The sequence below is a fragment of the Anomaloglossus baeobatrachus genome, chromosome 5, assembly GCF_048569485.1.
Source record: "Anomaloglossus baeobatrachus isolate aAnoBae1 chromosome 5, aAnoBae1.hap1, whole genome shotgun sequence".
Lineage (NCBI taxonomy): Eukaryota > Metazoa > Chordata > Amphibia > Anura > Aromobatidae > Anomaloglossus > Anomaloglossus baeobatrachus.
Genome location: NC_134357.1, coordinates 91,776,338 through 91,795,860, shown reverse-complemented (window position 1 = coordinate 91,795,860; position 19,523 = coordinate 91,776,338). Strand labels below are relative to the sequence as shown.

Here is a 19,523-nt window from a genome sequence, read left to right as displayed (position 1 = left end):
CCGCCCCGTTCTGGACTTCACACTGCTCAACGGACAGAGAACCTGACGGTTCCGGATGGAATCTCTCCGCTTGCCATCGCCTTTGATGGCCCAAGGAGGCTTCCTAGCATCAATCGACATCAGGGATGCTTATCTCCACGTGCCGATTGTATCAGAATATCAGCACTTCCTGCGCTTCGACATAGGGAACGAACACCTTCAGTTCGTGGCACTAACTTTCGGCCTGGTGACAGCCCTACGGGTCTTCACCAAGGTCATGACAACTGTGGTAGCGGTCCTACTCTCTCAGGCAATCTGCTGGTCAAGGTCCCCTCTCGGGTGGCATGCCAGCACAGCCTGAACATGGCTCTAGAGACTCTCCAGAGATTCGAGTGGTTCATCAATTTTTCCTAAAGTCAAAATTGACACCGGCCCAATCACTGACATATCTCGGCATGGAGTTTCATACTCTCTCAGCGATAGTGAAGCTTCCGCTGGACAAACAGCGTTCACTACAGACAGGGGTGCAATCGTTCCTTCGAGCCCAGTCACACCCTTTGAGGCGCCTCATGCACTTCCTAGAGAAGTTGGTGGCAGCAATAGAGGCAGCTCCGTTTGCGCTGATTCATCTGCGCCCACTTTAATGGGACTTTCTCCGCAAATGGGACAGCAAATCGACGTCCCTCGACAAGGACGTTGCTCCTTCTCGGGCAGCCATGGCCTCCCTTCAGTGGTGGCTTCTTCCCACTCTTGTCAAAGGAAAAATCCTTCCTGCCCACATCCTGGCCTGTGGTCACGGCGGACGCGAGTCTGTCAGGGAGTCTTCCTCCGCCACAGGGCTCAGGGTACATGGACTCAGCAGAGTCTTCCCTCCAGATCAATGTTCTGGAGATAAGGGCAGTGTTCTAGCCCTAAAAGCGTTCCAGCCATGGCTGGAAGGCAGGCAGATCCGAATTCAGTCGGACAACGCCAAGGCGGTGGCATACATCAACCACCAAGGCGGCACAAGCAGTCGGCAAGCCTTCCAGCAAGTCCGGCGGATTCTGCTGTGGGTGGAAGCCACAGCCTCCACCATCTCCGCAGTTCACATCCCGGGCGTAGAAAACTGGGAAGCAGACTTTCTCAGTCGCCAGGGCATGGACGCAGGGGAATGGTCTCTTCGACCGGACGTGTTTCAAGAGATTTGTTGCCGCTGGGGGAAGCCGGACGTCGACCTATTGGCGTCCCGGCACAACAACAAAGTCACGGCATTCATGGCACGTTCTCAAGATCACAAAGCTCTGGCGGCAGACGCATTAGTGCAGGATTGGTCGCAGTTTCCATGCCTCACGTATTCCTCCTCTGGCACCGCTGCCCAGAGTGTTACGCAGGATCAGATCCTACAGCCACCGCGCCATCCTCGTCGCTCCAGACTGGCCGAGGAGGTCGTGGTACCCGGATCTGTGGCATCTCACGGTAGGCCAACCGTGGACACTACTAGACCGGCCAGACTTGCTGTCTCAAGGGCCGTTTTTTCCATCTGAATTCGGCGGCCCTCAACCTGACTGCGTAGCCATTGAGTCCTGGATCCTAGCGTCTTCAGGGTTATCTCAAGAGGTCATTGCCACTATGAGACAGGCCAGGAAACCAACGTCCGCCAAGTTCTACCACAGGACGTGGAAGATCTTCTTATCCTGGTGCTCTGATCAGAGTTTTACTCTCTGGCCATTCGCCTTGCCCACTTTCTGTCCTTCCTTCAATCCGGAATGGAAAAGGGGTTGTCTCTCGGTTCCCTTAAGGGACAAGTTTCGGCGCTTTCTGTGTTTTTTTCAAAAGCGTCTAGCCAAACTCCCTCAGGTACGCACGTTCCTGCAGGGGGTTTGCCACATAGTCCCTCCTTACAAGCGTCGGCTAGAACCCTGGGATCGGAACAGGGTGATACCGGCTCTTCAGAAACCACCCTTCGAGCCAATGAGGGATATTCGCTTTCACGCCTTTCGCAGAAGGTGGTCTTCCTAGTGCAGTCACGTCACTCCGCAGAGTGTCTGACATAGCAGCGCTGTCATGCAAGTCCCCCTTCCTGGTGTTTCACCAGGACAAGCTGGTTCTGCGCTCGGTTCTGGAATTTCTCCCGAAGGTGGTATCCTCTGTTCATCTCAATCAGGATACCTTCTTACCTTCCTTTTGTTCTCATCCGGTTCACCAACGTTTAAAGGATTTGCACTTGTTAGGTCTGGTGAGAGCACTCAGACTCTACATTTCTCGTACGGCGCTCCTGCGCCGCTCGGATGCGCTCTTTGTCCTTGTCGCTGGCCAGAGTAAAGGGTCGCAAGCTCCCAAGTCAACTTGGCTCGGTGGATCAAGGAACCAATTCTTGAAGCCTACCGTTCTGCTGGGCTTCCGGTTCCTTCAAGGCTGAAGGCCCATTCTTCCAGAGCCATGGGTGCGTCCTGGGTGTTGCTGCACCAGGCTACGGCTCAGCAGGTGTGTCAGGCGACTACCTGGTTGAGTCTGCACACTTTCACGGAGCACTATCTAGTGCATACCTACGCTCGGCAGATGCCAGCTTAGGTAGGCGAGTCCTTCAGGCGGCGGTTGCCCACCTGTAGGAATGAGCCGTTTTACGGCTCTTTTACCGAGGTATTCTTTTACCCACCCAGGGACTGCTTTTGGACGTCCCAATTGTCTGGGTCTCCCAATGGAACGACAAAGAAGAAGGGAATTTTGTTTACTTACCATAAATTCCTTTTCTTCTAGCTCCAATTGGGAGACCCAGCACCCGCCCCTGTTCCCTTCGGGCTGTTTGTTCTTTTGTGTACACATGTTGTTCAGATTGAACTGTTCTTGGTCATGGTTTCAGTTCTCCGAACATCCTTCGGATTGAATTTACCTTAGACCAATTTATAAGTTTCCTCCTTCCTGCTTTTGCACCAAAACTGAGGAGCCCGTGATGCACGGGAGGGTGTATAGCAGAGGGGAGGGGTTTACACTTTTAAGTGTAATACTTTGTGTGGCCTCCGGAGGCAGTAGCTATACACCCAATTGTCTGGGTCTCCCAATTGGAGCTAGAAGAAAAGGAATTTACGGTAAGTAAACAAAATTCCCTTCTTTCCAATGCATTGCAAGGGGGAAAAACGCAGGAAAGAATTGACATACCCAGTTTTGGGGGGGTTTTTTAAGCTCAAAGACTTGCCTTAAAAAAAATATAAAGTTGTGTGCGGACATCAAAAATGAAAACTAATTGACTTTGCTGGAGAAGCATAGTCATGCAGTTTTGAGCCCAAAAAAACGCACCCAAAAAACGCACTGTGCGCACATAGCCTAAGAGTCCAGGATGTTGCTGTCTTCTCGCTTCCATGTGTCAGTGCAGCGCCAGTACTAATAATTTTCTCTCCGTGTTTTCCTCCAATATACTTTCCCCTCTTTCCACTGCCACCCTGTGTTCAACCACTTCCCCTCTACAATCTCTAACACCAATAGGCGGGTGAGAGTAAGTTGTCATTTTTCTATTAATTTTGGCAAGTGTTCAGCGGTATCCTCCCCCCCTTCTCCTTGCACAAGTTTCACGCAAATACTGACGGATATGTGCAGCCCCTTCCTCCTGGTGTAATGCCTGTTTTCTACTAGACTATATTTCCAGTGAATACTAGTTAGCCCTATAGTTAAATGGTTATTCCCATCTCCAAGATCCTATACTTGTAGTATATATGTAGTAGGTGTAATAATAATATTGGTTAATACCTCAAATTATAGTAAATAAGCATATAGCATTTTATATTAATATTCACATCTAACCTCACTCTTATAGGCTGATAATCAGATTTAGAAATCTTCTTTTTAACAATTACCAGAGACTATACCAGCCATACAATACAGACATACAATAGTGATTACTACTTATACTATTACTTTACTTTAAAGGGAACCAATCACCAGGATTTTCGTATATAACCTAAAGCCAGTGCAGTACTGGCACTATCAGGCTGATTCTATACATACCTTTAGTGGCCATCTCGGATGTTTAGGTTTTGAAATCCAAGAAAGTAAAGTTGACAAAATCATCAGCTTCTTGAGTGACAGCAGCTGAGGATGAGATACTAGCTGGGGGAATTTATAGACCCATTCTGGTGACATGGGTATGACCTCACAGAGGTCCTGCTAGTGAAAATGTAAATCGATTGTATAATACTTATGCTAATTCTAACAGGGGGAGGGGATAAGTATGAATACCCCCAAATATTATCTGCTCCTCAGCTGCTGTCAATCATGAAGCTGATGATTTTATAAACTTTACTTTCTTGGGTTTCAATACATAAACATCCGAACTGCTCACGACAGTTATGTAGAGAATCAGCCTGGCTTTAGCTTATATAGGAAAATCCTGGTGATTGGTTCCCTTTTAACTTAATAGTTGTTCTTTTTTTTTTTTTTTTTTTTTTTTGTAAATCTCAAGATCTATCTTAAGCTCTAAAGGTTTTTGCATTGCTTTTTTTTTTTCCTGGCATTTAAAGTAAACATCAGATTTTCCAGTATGATTTGGAGCCGAGCATCCTGGTTCAGTGCACTGATGCCCTATAACATCTGATTAGAGTCTTTGGTTTCTTTGGCCGGGTGAATACCATTGTGCTGCTTTGGAAAAGAACCCCCCTTCTATAATGGTTTGGCTGTTTCAGTGACATATTTCATATTTCCTCCATTGCTTTGTGGTTTTCAACTCATCAATGTTTGAGACTTCTTATAGTCCAGACTAAACCACCTTCCTGCATGCAGTTATTTCATTCATCATTTATTACTGATCGCCTGCTGACTGCTAAAGTACACACAGGCAGAAGTATTGAAAGATTATTTGCTTTAGATCTGGCATTTATGTCCCATCTAACATTCCTTGGCCACATCTTGTGCACCGCACCACTCAGTCATATAGTCATTAAAAAGTAAGAAAAACAACTTTTCAGTCTACTCTGTGGCTTGTTAGCAATGCTGTGTTTTCAGATTTGTATATTTTCACTGTATTTCTCACTACCAAACATTACTGGTCTATATATTGCTCTGTTTCTGATACAGTTTTGAGCAGCTGCCCCACTGGAAACCATTCATATTAATTTCAGTGGAAAAATATGTATTTACATGTCTGTATTACACAGTCCATGCTCGGCCCTCACCACTTTGGACCACCTGTGGCCAAGTGACCCAAACTTACATGTTCAGGTCATGAGACCTGCAATCCGTATGGGTATTGCAGGCCAAGCAAAGACTTTACAATATGGATCTGTGGGTTCAGACTAAATCTGTTTATTCTATTTTTGTTTGTTTACCTGTCAGGTCCAGTATGCACCCAGAACCACAAGCAGTTCTGGGTGCACATTAGTAATCGCTGCCTAACTGTCCCTGTATACACTAGCATAGATAAAGATCTTTAGAAAAAGTATTTCTAAAGATTGTTTATTATGATAATGAGGCCAGGGACTAGTCACAAAGGCGTTAGTTGGCCCATAAAGCTTGTTAGAACACCCGTGTACGCACTAACATACTAATGAATTCGTAGCGTTGCCGCAAATACCTCTTGATGGCGGCCGGCGGTGGATGGTTGTGCACTGTGCATGACCGGAAGTTCCAGCACTTCCGGTCATGCACACTATACCTCACTGAAGCCGGGAAGCTTACACTTGGCATCAGTTTAGTGCACAAGTTGGAAGTCCCGGGACTCCCGATTGTACTCATCCATTTTCTGAAGGCCGCCATCAATAGTGAGGTGTGTGCAGTGTCGCAGTACATTCATTAGCATATTGGTACACCCACAGGGGCATGCTAACATGCTTTGTGGCCCAACTAGCCAAGGAAACTCACGCCCTTGTGACTGGTCCCTGGCCTCATTAGCCTATGATAAACTATCTTTAGAATTATTTTTTTTTTTTTTTTTAAAGATCTGTATTTATGTAGTATATACAGGGACAGTTAGGCAGGGATTAGCAATATGCACCCAGAACTGCTCATGGTGCCGGGTGCATATTGGACCTGACAGGTTCCCTTTAAACTTGTTTATTCAGGAGGACACATTGAAGGACTAGCCTTTTAGCATAGGCCTATAATCTGACATCAGTGGGGTATGACACTCTTCCCACTCCTTCCAATTAACTTAGTGGAAGGACACAAACAAGCACCTTGGTCTTTGTACATTTGTAAATGAATCTTCTCTAGTCCTGCTGCATTATGGATATTTCGGGGATACCCCTGGAGTGTATGTCCTCATGGGTCAGATACACAGCAAATTTTCCAGATTATGTGCGTATTACAATACCAACAATGTGGTTCAGATTTTGATGAAATCTCATCCAGACACTGCAGAACTATCCTGTGTGGACATACCGGAAAATTAGCCCATGTGTTTGTGGAATTGTAGCTAAGGCTGCTTTCACACATCATTTTTTTGCCATCAGGCACAATCCGGCAAAAACTAAAAAAAAAAACTGATCCGGCGTCTGTTGCCTCCGGATCCGTATTTTTCCCCCATAGACTTTCATTGGCGCCGGATTGTGCCTGATGGCCTTGCGTTTCATCCGTTTTTTGCCGGCAAAATTTATATGTCCGGCGGTGGGATGAAATGTTGAAGTGAATTTTTTTGCCAGATACAAAAACGAAAAAAAAACCAGATCGCGCCGTACAGTGTTTTTATAATGGAAGCCTATGGACGCCGGATCCGGCGTAATGCAGCAAAAAATGGATCCCACCGCCGGATCCGTTTTTTTTTTTTTTTTTTTTTTTTTTTTTTTTTTTTTTTTTTTTTTTTAATTGAGCATGCTCAGAATCACACCAGATCTGTCAAAAAACTGAAGGAACTGATGGAAAAAACTGATGCAACTGATCGTTTTTTTTCGCCGGATATGTCGTATCTGTTTTTTCATTGGATCGTGCCTGATGCCAAAAAACTGATGTGTGAAAGCACCCTAATTCAGCATTTTACTTGTCCCTATATACCTAAATAAATTGTTTTTGTACTTACTACATTCAGTTAATCCTCCTCCTACATTTGCTGCGCAGTTAATTTATATTCTTTGTTGTCTGAAGATCTCCAAAAATAGGTCTGCGCCACCGATCACAACTTACAAAAAAATGCTAAACCAATAAGTGGATGTTAGCTTGGCATTCCTATTTTAGTTAACCTTACAGTATGCGTCTCCACAGTGTAACCTTAACTTTTTTTTTTTTTTGTGTGTGTGTGTGTGTGTATATGCTGTACTATAATAATTTTTGCATTTTTTTTTCTCGATCCTGCAGGAGCTGCTGCCATTAGTGTTAATGTTTGACTTGCCCATAGCGGGAATTCTGCAGCCAATTCCAGATCCGAACTCTCCCACCATCCAGCACATCTCCCAGACCTACAACATAACTGTTTCATTCAAGCAGCGCTCAAGAGTATACGGTGCTACCGTGATTGTGAGAGGGTCCCAGAATAACACCAGTGCTGTTAAGGTAATTCTTTCAATCGCACATATCAGAAAACTTTTACCCCAAGGCTTTTCTATGATTCAGGCCCCTCCGTTAGTAGCCTGGGTTCATTCTGCAATCACGCTTATGTTTTTCCAGCTGCGGAACAGCTCATCCTGAAAGAAGAATTTGCGTAAACCGGCTGAGTTCATTTCGGTGTCATATATACTGATGTATGCTGTTACTCCAATGCTTAAACCCTACACATGGCATCAGACCATTAATGAAATGAATCTCTTGGCATTCAGAGGGTTCGAAATGCTCCATCATGTTAATGTGCTGATTCAGTGCAGCCGCATCTGGTAGATTTCCTTTCCAGTGACACTGTTGGTTTAAATGAGTTAAATAAAGTTCATATTGGAGTGTAGCGAGACGAATTTAACGGGACTCTACAAGGAACGTAACAAATATAAACTTAATGTCACATCTTATGTTACTTAAAAGTTTTCCATTGATTTCGATCTGTGTCCTCCTACGTACAATTCGTACTAGTTATTCGTAACAAGAGCAGCATTCATAATTCTGCTTGAAACAATTGACCCAAACTACTTGGCCTCCATAATATAGTGAGACAGATATTTAATTTTTTTTGTACAACATTATGACCTGGTGAAAAAGAGGCCCACATTTCATCATTTGTTGTTTTTCCACTTTTACGAATTAATTTGCTCAATTTATAGTAGCTCTAGTATTGGTGTCTTAGTCTCTCTAAGTTTTGTACCAGTTTTTGCACTGTCTTTAAGGGCTCTTCTCCATTGGTGTGTAAAAAATCACAGCGATACTCGGCTCAAAATGTGAGTCGAGTATCCTGCGTGTGATCTGCGTACGGTGTGTGTTTTTTTTTCCTCAAATAGCATCCGTATGACATGAGCGTCATGCGAGTGCTATGTGAGTTTTTAGGTAAGCAGCGTAGGACTGGCTACGGGAGAAAACTCCTGTAAAACCAGTCCTGGCCGCGGTCAACTGCACTGAGCTCCAGAGCTGTAACCTGAGCTCCAGCATTCTGCCTGATCTGTTTGCAGCTGTGCTGACCTGAACAGCAATCGCCGGGGAATCAATCACTCGGCGCTCGCTGTTCAGGCTGCTCAGGTGACCGCTCCGGAGTTCAGTGCATGTAACCGCGGCCAGGACTGGTTTTATTGGAGATTTCTCCGGTAGCCAGTCTGACGCGGTATGCAAGTGTCAGGATCCATGTCACATGCGCATACCACCCGGATTCTGACTTTTTTTTCTCACCCCCATAGGATTGCATGGGGGTGAGAGAGCTGAGAATCGCATCAAATCGCAGCATGCTGCGATTTCAAGGAGAGCCCGTGTAGAGCCTGGAAAAAACTGGGAAATGGAGACTGCATCATATGAAACCCTTTGACAGATTGCAATCCGTTTTTCCAGGCGATGGAATTTAAAGAAAAAAAACGCCAGTGGAGAAGAGCCCTAAGGCTGTGTGCGCACGTTTCAGAATTTCATGCATTTACGCTGCGTATTGCACCACAGCGTAAATGCATGCGACCTGCGTTCCCCGCACAATCTATGAAGATTGTGCATAATTCATGCGCACGTTGTGTTTGAGAGCGCAGCGATTTGGATGCAGCTCCTGCTCTGTCTATGGGAGACGCTACATCCAAAGCGCATGATATCGGCTTTTTTTCTGCAGAAACACTGCATCCATTACGCAGTGTTTCTGCAGCGATTTGAAGCGCACATGTGCTATCAAATCCCTGCAGAAATTTCTGCAGGGACACGACGCAAACGTGCGCACATAGCCTAAAGGGGGCTTTACACGCTACGACATCGCTAATGCGAACTCGTTGGGGTCACGGAATTTCTGACGCACATTTGGTCACTGTAGCGATGCAGTTGCGTGTGACACCTATGAGCGATTTTGCATCGTTGCAAAAACGTGCAAAGTCGCTCATCTGTGACATGGGGGTCCATTCTCAAAAATCGTTACTGCAGCAGTAACGAGGTTGTTCCTCGTTCCTGCGGCAGCACACATCGCTCCGTGTGACACCGCAGGAACGAGGAACCTCTCCTTACCTGCCTCCTGGCAGCTATGCGGAAGGAAGGAGGTGGGCGGGATGTTACGTCGGCGGGGTCAGTGACGCAGCTGTGACGTCGCTGTGACGCTGAACAAACCGCCCCCTTAGAAAGGAGGCGGTTCGCCGGTCACAGCGACGTCGCCAGACAGGTAAGTAGTGTGACGGGTCTGAGCAATGTTGTGCGGCACGGGCAGCGATTTGCCTGTGTCTCACAACAGATGGGGGCGGGTACCCACGCTAGCGATAGAGATAGAGATAGTTCAGACAGATTCATGATTTTTTTTTTATTTTATTTTATTTTTTACCAAATGTTGCTTTTTTTTTTTTTCTACTTCTCTCCATCCCTTCCCTGCTTAAAGTAAGGTTTCTGCATGAGGTTTCAATGACAACCGCTTTTTTTATTCTTTAACCAGTTTTTGTGACTTACTAGCATTAAGTCATAAAACATTTAAAGGCAAATACAAAGCGCAAAACTGAGCCATCGGTGCCATTTGAAAAAGTTGGCGCAAAGAAGTTAGCGACTACCACCAGACAAAAGCTACTTCAATTAATCACAAAAGATAAATTGGGCCATATAGTGTGTGTGTGTGTGTGTGTATATATATGTATGTATGTGTGTGTGTGTGTGTGTGTGTATATGTGTGTATGTGTGTGTGCATATGTATGTGTGTGTGTGTGTGTGTGTGTGTGCATATGTATATGTGTGTATGTGTGCATATGTGTGTGCGTATATGTGCGTGTGTGTATGTGTGTGCATATATGTGTGTGTGTGTGTGTGTGTGTGTGTGTGTGTGTGTGTGTATTAGTTCTGATAGAACTCAAAGCCCCTGATTCATTATTTTGCAGCCTTTACAAAGTACTTTTTTTTTTTTTTTTTCTAGTCTCTTTTTGTGTTGGTGGATTTTACACCAAATCAAAATGATGCTTTTTTGTTTGCATCACTTTCAACTTTATATGTTTGATAGTCATTTTAGCAAAAAACAAACAATTAGACGTTGCACTCCATTACACTATTGGAAGACAATTGAATTTTTTTGTGCAAAAGTCTCAATGAATTGGCCAAAAACATCTGGATAATGCAAACCGAAGAAATGGACTGTAAAAAAAAAAAAAAGCGTAAGGCCCTGTACACACACTGCGTTTTTACCCGCGTTTTTGCTGCAGAAATTTCTTGAGAAAATGGTTGTAACCTTTCTGCAGACATTCCCCAGCAAAACCTATGGAAAAAAAAAATAGCTGTGCGCACACTGCGTTTTTTTTTTTTTTTCTCAAGAGAATTCTTTCTGCAGAATTTCTTGAGAAAAAGAATGAGCACGTCACTACTTTCCTGCAGGTACCTGCGTAAAAAAAAAGCACCAAAAACGCATGTGTTATTGGTGTGTTTTTTAACGCTGGTGCGCTAATCTTTCACTCAAGAAATTTCTTGAGAAAAATCCTTTTCTTCGTCGCTCCATTGGGAGACCCAGCCGATTGGGTGTATAGCTACTGCCTCCGGAGGCCACACAAAGCATTACACTAAAAAGTGTAAGGCCCCTCCCCTTCTGGCTATACACCCCCAGTGGGATCACTGGCTCACCAGTTTTCGGCTTTGTGCGAAGGAGGTCAGACATCCACGCATAGCTCCACTGTTTAGTCAGCAGTAGCTGCTGACTATATCGGATGGAAGAAAAGAGGGCCCATATAGGGCCCCCAGCATGCTCCCTTCTCACCCCGCTGGTGGTTTGTAAGGTTGAGGTACCTATTGCTGGTACGGCGGCTGGAGCCCACATGCTGTTTTCCTTCCCCATCCCCCTGAGGGGCTCTGAGGAAGTGGGATCTTACCGGCCCCAAAGCCCTGAGGCCGGGCTCCATCCACAGACCCATTGAACCTGCTGGATGTGGAGCGGGAGTGCCGTTCAGGGACATGGCCCTGCACCATTCAGGTACTCTGTGTCCCCGTACACACAGGCACAGCACACTCCAGACTTGCTGGGTGTGCTAGTGCGCCGGGGACAGTAAAGGGTTACAGTCACTGCAGCCTAGCTGAGTGACTTTATTTATTGGGAACTACCGCGCCGGACGCTCCGGGAGCGGCGGCGCGGCTGGGACTTGTAGTGCGCCGGGGACTTAGCGCCGACCGCGCTTTTACGGCGGCGGCGCTTATAAATCCAGTCCCCGGCTTTTGCGGCCTAGCTCAGCTTCGTTCCCGCCCCCACCCTGTCAATCAGGGTAGGGGAGAGACGCTGTACAATCAGCAGCGCCGAGGGCTGGAGCCTTATTTACATGCTCCAGCCCTCTCACTAGACACTGTGGGACGCCGGTTTCCCGCTCGGACTTGGGGCACGCCCACGGCCCGCCCCTACTCATACGAGCTGGAGAAGGACGCTGGCAGCCATTCCTGCAGCCCGAGCTGAGAGAACGGACTCTGGGCAAACAGGACTAGGGCGACCACACACCCGCTTATAGGCGGGCGGTAAGCGGCACCTGGGGTGCTGACACTAAATACCGCAGTTTGTCTATTTGTATTTTAAGTACACTGCATAGGTCGCTATTTTGGGCTATATGCCCTCTTAGATGGCGACACATCAGCAGCAGGAAAGCATGGGTGCTAAGGCACAGGCTTTCTATGCTGCTTGTATTGCACGTACTGAAGTGTTCATGTGTATTTATGCTTGTATGCTATACACTGCACTGTACGGTCGCTAGTCTTGGCTATATTCGCCATAGAATGGCTAGACTACAGCAGCAGAAAAGCAAGGGTGCTGAGGCACAGGTTTTTTTCTATGCTGCTTGTATTGCAGGTGTTGCAGTGTTCATTTGTACTTATGCCTGTATGCTATACATTGCACTGTATGGTCGCTATTCTGGGCTATATTCCCCTAGATGGCTAGTCTACAGCAGCAGAAAAGCAAGCTTTCTATGCTGCTTGTATTGCATGTGCTGCAGTGTTCATTTGTACTTTATGCTTGTATGATATACATTGCACTGTACGGTCGCCATTCTTGGCTCTATAAGTCGGCAGCAGCATATAAGCAACACAGGCTTTCGATGCTGTTTTTGCTGCATGTGATACTGTTCCACGGCACTGCTCCCCATTGGGTGCAATGCTCCCCTGTAGCACTTGGTCAGCCGGGGTCTCTACTCGACGTGGCCAAAAGAACCACCTCTCAACCCTGTCCAAGGACAGGGACGGAGTTGCAAGGGGATAGAGACTTGCAGTCCGGACAGGCCATGGGCAATCTGGATCATTGCTCCCTGGCCACCCTCACTTGGAATAAAATCGGTGCTCCGGGGGGGGTCCCAGGAGGCTCTCTGTATGATGAGGCAGACATAGCTCATCAGGACTTTGATCCTGACAGCTCTCACTCCGGATACACCGGATGGTGACGCCATAAGGCATGATCCTATAGCGTCCATCAATGGAATGTTGGATCTTTCTCCCTCAGCTCCCCCAGCGGAGGAGTCAGCTTCACAGCAGGAGAAGTCCCATTTCAGTAGCTCAAACGTATATTGAGTATTGTTCTGGCCACGCTGACTTCAGAGAAGCAGTCCAGGAACACCACGCTTCCCAGATAAGCGTTTTCTCCAAACGTATTACGGATACACGTTATCACTTTCCCCCTGATGTGGTCAGGCGTTGGACCCAGGGTCCAAAGGTGGATTCTCCAATCTCCAGGCTTGCGGCTAGAGCCATAGTTGCAGTGGAGATGGGACTTCACTTACAGATGCCATTGACAGACAGATGGACTCTGGTTGAAATCTGTCTATGAGGCTATCGGCGTGTCGGTTGCTCCGGCATTTACAGCCGTATGGGCACCCTAAGCTTTTCAGCTGTTCTTGCACAGCTGGTCTTGAGCACAGGTACATCTGTGCCGCAGGGGCGTCCGTAACCTCGCAATGTCTGCATTGCGACTTACCCTATTAATGCTGTCATGGAAGGACAGTCGAGGTTTCGGTCCTTCCCAGGCTCGGGCAGGTCCCAATTGTCCTCGTCCAAAAGGGCTGAAAAGCCTCAGAGGGGCTCAGCTGCCGGCCGGGCTCAATCACGCCCAAGGAAGGCAGCCGGAGGAACCGCTACCAAGGCGGTCTCCTCATGACTCTCAGCTCTCTCATCTTGCCGCATCCGCGGTTGATGGCAGACTCGCTCGCCTTTGGCGACATTTAGCTGCCACAGGTCACAGACCGGTGGGTGAGGGACAGTGTGCCCACGTGCACAGGACAGAGTTCTGTTCTCGTCCTCCGACTCGATTCTTCAGAACGTCCCCACCTCCCCACCGAGCCGATGCTCTTCTGCAGGCATAAGGAGTGGTTATCCCGGTTCCTCTTCAGGAACAAGACACGGTTTTCCTCCAATCTGGTTGTGGTGCCAAACAAGGATGGCTCTTTCCGTTCCGTTCTGGACCTAAAACTGCTCAACAAGCACGTGGAGGCCAGGCGGTTCCGGATGATACCCTCCGCTCCGTCATTGCCTCAATGTCTCAAGGAAATTTCCTAGCATCAATAGACATCAAAGATGCTTATCTCCACGTGCCGATTGCTACAGAGCACCAATGTTTTTCTACATTTCGTGATAGGAAACGACCATCTTCAGTTCGTAGCTCTGCCATTCGGGCTGGCGACAGCCCCACGGGTGTTCGCCAAGGTCATGACGGCAGTGGTAGCAGTCTTGCACTCACAGGGACACTCTGTGATCCCTTACTTGGACGATCTACTTGTCAAGGCACCCTCTCAAGAGGCATGCCAACTCAGCCTGAATGTTGCGCTGGAGACTCTCCAGACGTTCGGGTGGATCATCGACTTTTCAAAGTCAAACCTGTCACCGACCCAATCACTAACGTAGCTTGGCATGGAGTTTTCATACCCTGTCAGCGCTAGTGAAGCTTCCGCTGGACAAGCAGCGGTCACTACAGACTGGGGTGCAGACTCTCCGTCTAGGTCAGTCGCACTCCTTAAGACGCCTCATGCACTTCCTCGGGAAGATGGTGGCGGCAATGGAGGCGGTTCCGTTTGCATCCCTGAACAGGAAAGTATCCTTTTCGGAAGGACTCTCTGCAATGGTGGCTTCTTCCCACCTCATTATCACAGGGAAGATCCTTCCTACCACCGTCTTGGGCGGTAGTCACGACAGACGCGAGTCTGTCAGGGTGGGGAGCAGTTTTTCTCCACCACAGGGCTCAGGGTACGTGGACTCAGCAGGAGTCCACCCTTCAGATCCATGTTCTGGAAATCAGAGCAGTGTATCTTGCCCTACTAGCCTTCCAGCAGTGGCTGGAAGGAAAGCAGATCCGAATTCAGTCGGACAACTCCACAGCGGTGACATACATCAATCACCAAGGAGGGACACGCAGTCGGCAAGCCTTCCAGGAAGTCCGGCGGATTCTGACGTGGGTGGAAGCCACGGCCTCCACCGTATCCGCAGTTCACATCCCCGGCGTAGAAAACTGGGAAGCAGACTTCCTCAGCCGCCAGGGCATGGACGCAGGGGAATGGTCCCTTCACCCGGACGTGTTTCAGGAAATCTGTAGCCGCTAGGGAAGGCCGGACGTCGTCCTAATGGCGTCCAGGCACAACAACAAGGTCCCAACCTTCATAGCACGGTCTCGCGATCACAGAACTCTGGCGGCAGACGCCTTAGTGCAACATTGGTCGCAGTTCCGGCTCCCTTATGTGTTTCCACCTCTCGCACTCTTGCCCAGAGTGCTACGCAAGATCAGATCCGACTACAGCCGCGTCATACTCGTCGCCCCAGACTGGCCAAGGAGGGCGTGGTATCCGGATCTGTGGCATCTCACGGTCGGCCAACCGTCGGCACTACCAGACCGACCGGACTTACTGTCCCAAGGGCCGTTTTTCCATCGGAATTCTGCGGCCCTGAACCTGACTGTGTGGCCATTGAGTCCTGGATCCTAGGGTCTTCAGGATTATCCCAAGGGGTCGTTGCCACCATGAGACAGGCTAGGAAGCCCACGTCCGCTAAGATCTACCACAGAACGTGGAAGATATTCTTATCCTGGTGCTCTGCTCAGGGAGTGTCTCCCTGGCCTTTGGCATTGCCTACCTTTCTTTCTTTCCTGCAATCTGGGTTAGAAAAAGGTTTGTCGCTCGGCTCCCTTAAAGGGCAAGTCTCGACGCTATCCGTCTTTTTTCAAAAGCGTCTAGTACGGCTTCCTAAGGTGCGCACGTTCCTGCAGGGGGTTTGTCATATTGTACCCCCGTACAAGCGGCCGTTAGATCCATGGGATCTGAACAGGGTACTAGTTGCCCTCCAGAAGCCGCCCTTCGAGCCTCTGAGGGAGGTTTCACTTTCTAGACTATCACAGAAAGTGGCTTTACTGGTAGCGATCACATCTCTTCGGAGAGTGTCTGAGCTAGCAGCGCTGTCATCCAAGGCTCCTTTCCTGGTCTTCCACCAGGACAAGGTAGTGCTGCGCCCCATTCAGGAGTTTCTCCCGAAGGTGGTATCCTCTTTTCATCTTAATCAGGATATCTCTTTGCCTTCTTTTTGTCCTCATGCAGTTCATCGGTATGAGATGAATTTACATTTGTTAGATCTGGTGAGAGCACTCAGAATCTACATTTCCCGCACGGCGCCCCTGCGCCGTTCCGATGCACTCTTTGTCCTTGTCGCTGGTAAGCGCAAAGGGTCGCAGGCTTCCAAAGCCACCCTGGCTCGATGGATCAAAGAACCAATTCTTGAAGCCTACCGTTCTGCTGGGCTTCCGGTTCCATCAGGGCTGAAGGCCCATTCTACCAGAGCCATGGGTGCGTCCTGGGCATTACGACACCAGGCTATGGCTCAACAGGTGTGCCAGGCAGCTACCTGGTCGAGTCTGCACACTTTCACCAAACATTATCAGGTGCATACCTATGCTTCGGCAGACGCCAGCCTAGGTAGAGGAGTCCTGCAGGCGGCGGTTGCCTCCTCGTAGGGGAGAGCTGTTTTGCAGCTCTAACTTGAGGTATTAATTTACCCACCCAGGGACAGCTTTTGGACGTCCCAATCGTCTGGGTCTCCCAATGGAGCGACGAAGAAGAAGGGAATTTTGTTACTTACCGTAAATTCCTTTTCTTCTAGCTCCTATTGGGAGACCCAGCACCCGCCCTGTTGTCCTTCGGGATTTTTGGTTTTTTTCGGGTACACATGTTGTTCATGTTGAACGGTTTTTCAGTTCTCCGATGTTACTCGGAGTGAATTTGTTTAACCAGTTATTGGCTTTCCTCCTTCTTGCTTTTGCACTAAAACTGGTGAGCCAGTGATCCCACTGGGGGTGTATAGCCAGAAGGGGAGGGGCCTTACACTTTTTAGTGTAATGCTTTGTGTGGCCTCCGGAGGCAGTAGCTATACACCCAATCGGCTGGGTCTCCCAATAGGAGCTAGAAGAAAAGGAATTTACGGTAAGTAACAAAATTCCCTTCTTTCTATTGCGCACAGGGCCTAAAAATGAAGCAAAAGTAAATGAAATGATGCCTTGAAACAAACCTTTTACCCCATAAAGAAGCACAAAAAGAATGTTAATTGGGGCAAAGTGTCTAGCCTGTTTTTATCCCTCTATTTTGTAATATGAGGCAGATCACTATTTCTCGCAGTTTCCAGCCATTCACCTGGTATACGTTCCAGATGCAGACACATCATCTACCCCATATAAAAATTCCTTCACTCATTCCCCTCCTGCTCAAATTCCGCTCCCATCAGAAATACTGGGAGGTCTTCGGTGAATTTTCACATTGGATTATGTTGTACACACTTTGTTTTCTAGCTAAGTTGGTAATACAAACGCTCGAATGCCGTCTCCTCCAATAAATACATGCAGCAGTTATGTTCTTTGGGGTATGTAAAAACATGGAAGCTATGTAAACTGTATAGTTTACAGAGGGCTTTAACCTGGTTTCAAACAATGTAATCATTTAAAGATGCAACAGATGTTGAAGCTCTCATTTTTACTAATACGTAGAAATCTCCTGGTATGTTGTGTGGAATTCTAGATTTGGTTGTTGAACTCCATGTTGGGGGTAAATGGTGCATCTTATTACTAAAAGCTCCAAGATGTAAACAGTTCTGTCTGTAAATATATGTACACAAATTTTTTCACTGAGATTATACTTGGTAAGTTTGAGATATTGAGCTTTTAGGTAAGAACCACAGGATCCACACATTACGGTCTAGTTTCCCTCTGTGGATGTTGCTAAAATTATAGTCTGTGGACGTTCAGTTGCCAGTAGTTTGTAGTCCTTATCACCGGCCTGTTTTGGACATATTTTTACAAGTATTTTATAGTCTGTCTGATTTGACATATCTGTAATTTTGTCTTTGATAGGAAGGCACTGCTCTATTGCTGGAACATCTTGCAGGAAGCCTCGCCAATGCTATACCTGTCAGCACACAATTGGATATAGCTGCACAACACCACCTGTTTATGATGGGCCGAAACGGTGGAAATATCAAACACATCATGCAACGAACTGGTGCTCAGATCCACTTCCCAGATCCCAATAACCCTCTGAAGAAGTCCACAGTCTACCTCCAAGGCACAATCGAGTCAGTCTGCTTGGCCAGACAGTATCTCATGGTAGGCATCTTTTTTAATGCTTCGATTATTGTGGGGACATTACATGTGCAACATCTGCGTATACGCAGCCTTGAAGCAAAGGAATAAATAACTAAAAGCAGAGATGGGCATAAGTTGTGTGTGAAAATACATTAGCCCAAGAGTATACATGGAAAATTATTTAGAGTGCCATTCAACGAAAAAATACTACATCCTATAAAGAGTCGCACATAGAGACTCTAATAAAAATATTTAATAAATTGACATGATTTTATATTATAGTACAAAAAAAATTGCATATTGGAAAGATTATAAAGTGGGAAAATCCAGCAGATGGCACCACACACAACTTATAGTAAGAAAGTGCAGGAAATGGCAATAAATGTCTGATATATTATAGCCGCGTTACAATTTCAGTAGCATAGTTTATAAACTAAATGGATAATACAATGTTTATATACCGTTGTGTTGGTTTTATTTATTTTTTTTATTTTAAATTAACTTGCTTTTATATTGATCTAAGAATATAACCAAACTGAAATTGTTAAATACATAAATCTAAGACATAGCAAATAATTGTTGCCAAAGACCTAAGGGGTAGGTAAATGCACAGAACGGTTAAAATAGTAAGAATAAGTTCACGTCCAAGTGGTAATACTCTTATCTGATCTACTGTGTATATAAAGGTGGTTCAACGTGGCAATATTTTTATATCCATATTAAAGCAGGTTGATATTAAATATTTTTTAAATTGCTATATAATCATTGTATTATCCATTTGGTTTAGAAATTATGCTATCAGAATGGTGGGTTGTAGAGGGTCAATAATATACACATTTTATCGCACTCTCCTGCTCTTTTTTTTTTTTACTCGTGGTGCCATCTGCTGGTTTTTCCCACTTTTTTTTTTTTTTTTTTTTTTAAATCTCTCCAATGTTAATTTTTTCACTTTTAATAAATTCACATGATTTTATATTAATGTTTATTAGTCAGTCTCTATGTATAACTTTTTATAGGATGTAGCCTTGAAGTATGCCTGTTTCACACGTCAGTGAAAAACAGACTTTTTTTTTTTTTACTAATGTGTTAAAAACACATATGGTTCTCCGTGTACTGGGATTCATGGCACGCGTGGGTTGTCCATGTGCAATCTGTGATACATGCTCCGTGATTGCACATGGACGTATGTGACGCCCTGGACTAGCCAGGTAGTCACAGCGCCCCGCACAACACCTGTCCTCTAATAAGGTGTCACCAGCCAACCAGTAAAACACTAGTCACCCCTCTCAGGGCTTGATGTTCACACCATGGGGCGGAGCCAGACGGTTGGCCACGCCCACCGAGGAGTTCAGAGAGTCTGAGGCGGGAAAAACGTGAGATTAGTTCAGGAGGTGGAGGAGAGTAGAAGCAGGACTGTGCCCAGGTCTGCAGAAATCTGACAGGTGCCAGGGTCGGTGGAACAGTGGTGGACAGGGTAGTGGCCCGCCGGTACCGACCCGGGGAACAGACTCAGAAA

General features: G+C 46.7%; 1 protein-coding gene across 4 annotated transcripts in view; it reads left to right on the top strand.

Moving 5' to 3' along the window:
• BICC1 (BicC family RNA binding protein 1) overlaps positions 1 to 19,523 on the top strand; it is a 332,599-nt gene that overhangs the window by 268,972 nt on the left and 44,104 nt on the right. For all 4 annotated transcript variants that reach the window (XR_012754223.1, XM_075348710.1, XM_075348708.1 and 1 more), the window contains exons 7-8: positions 7,234 to 7,428; positions 17,777 to 18,028. Coding sequence is in view for 3 of the 4 variants with exons in the window: in XM_075348710.1 (XP_075204825.1) it covers positions 7,234 to 7,428; positions 17,777 to 18,028 (447 nt within the window). In the remaining variant the exon portion in view is untranslated. The remainder of the gene's footprint in view (positions 1 to 7,233; positions 7,429 to 17,776; positions 18,029 to 19,523) is intronic.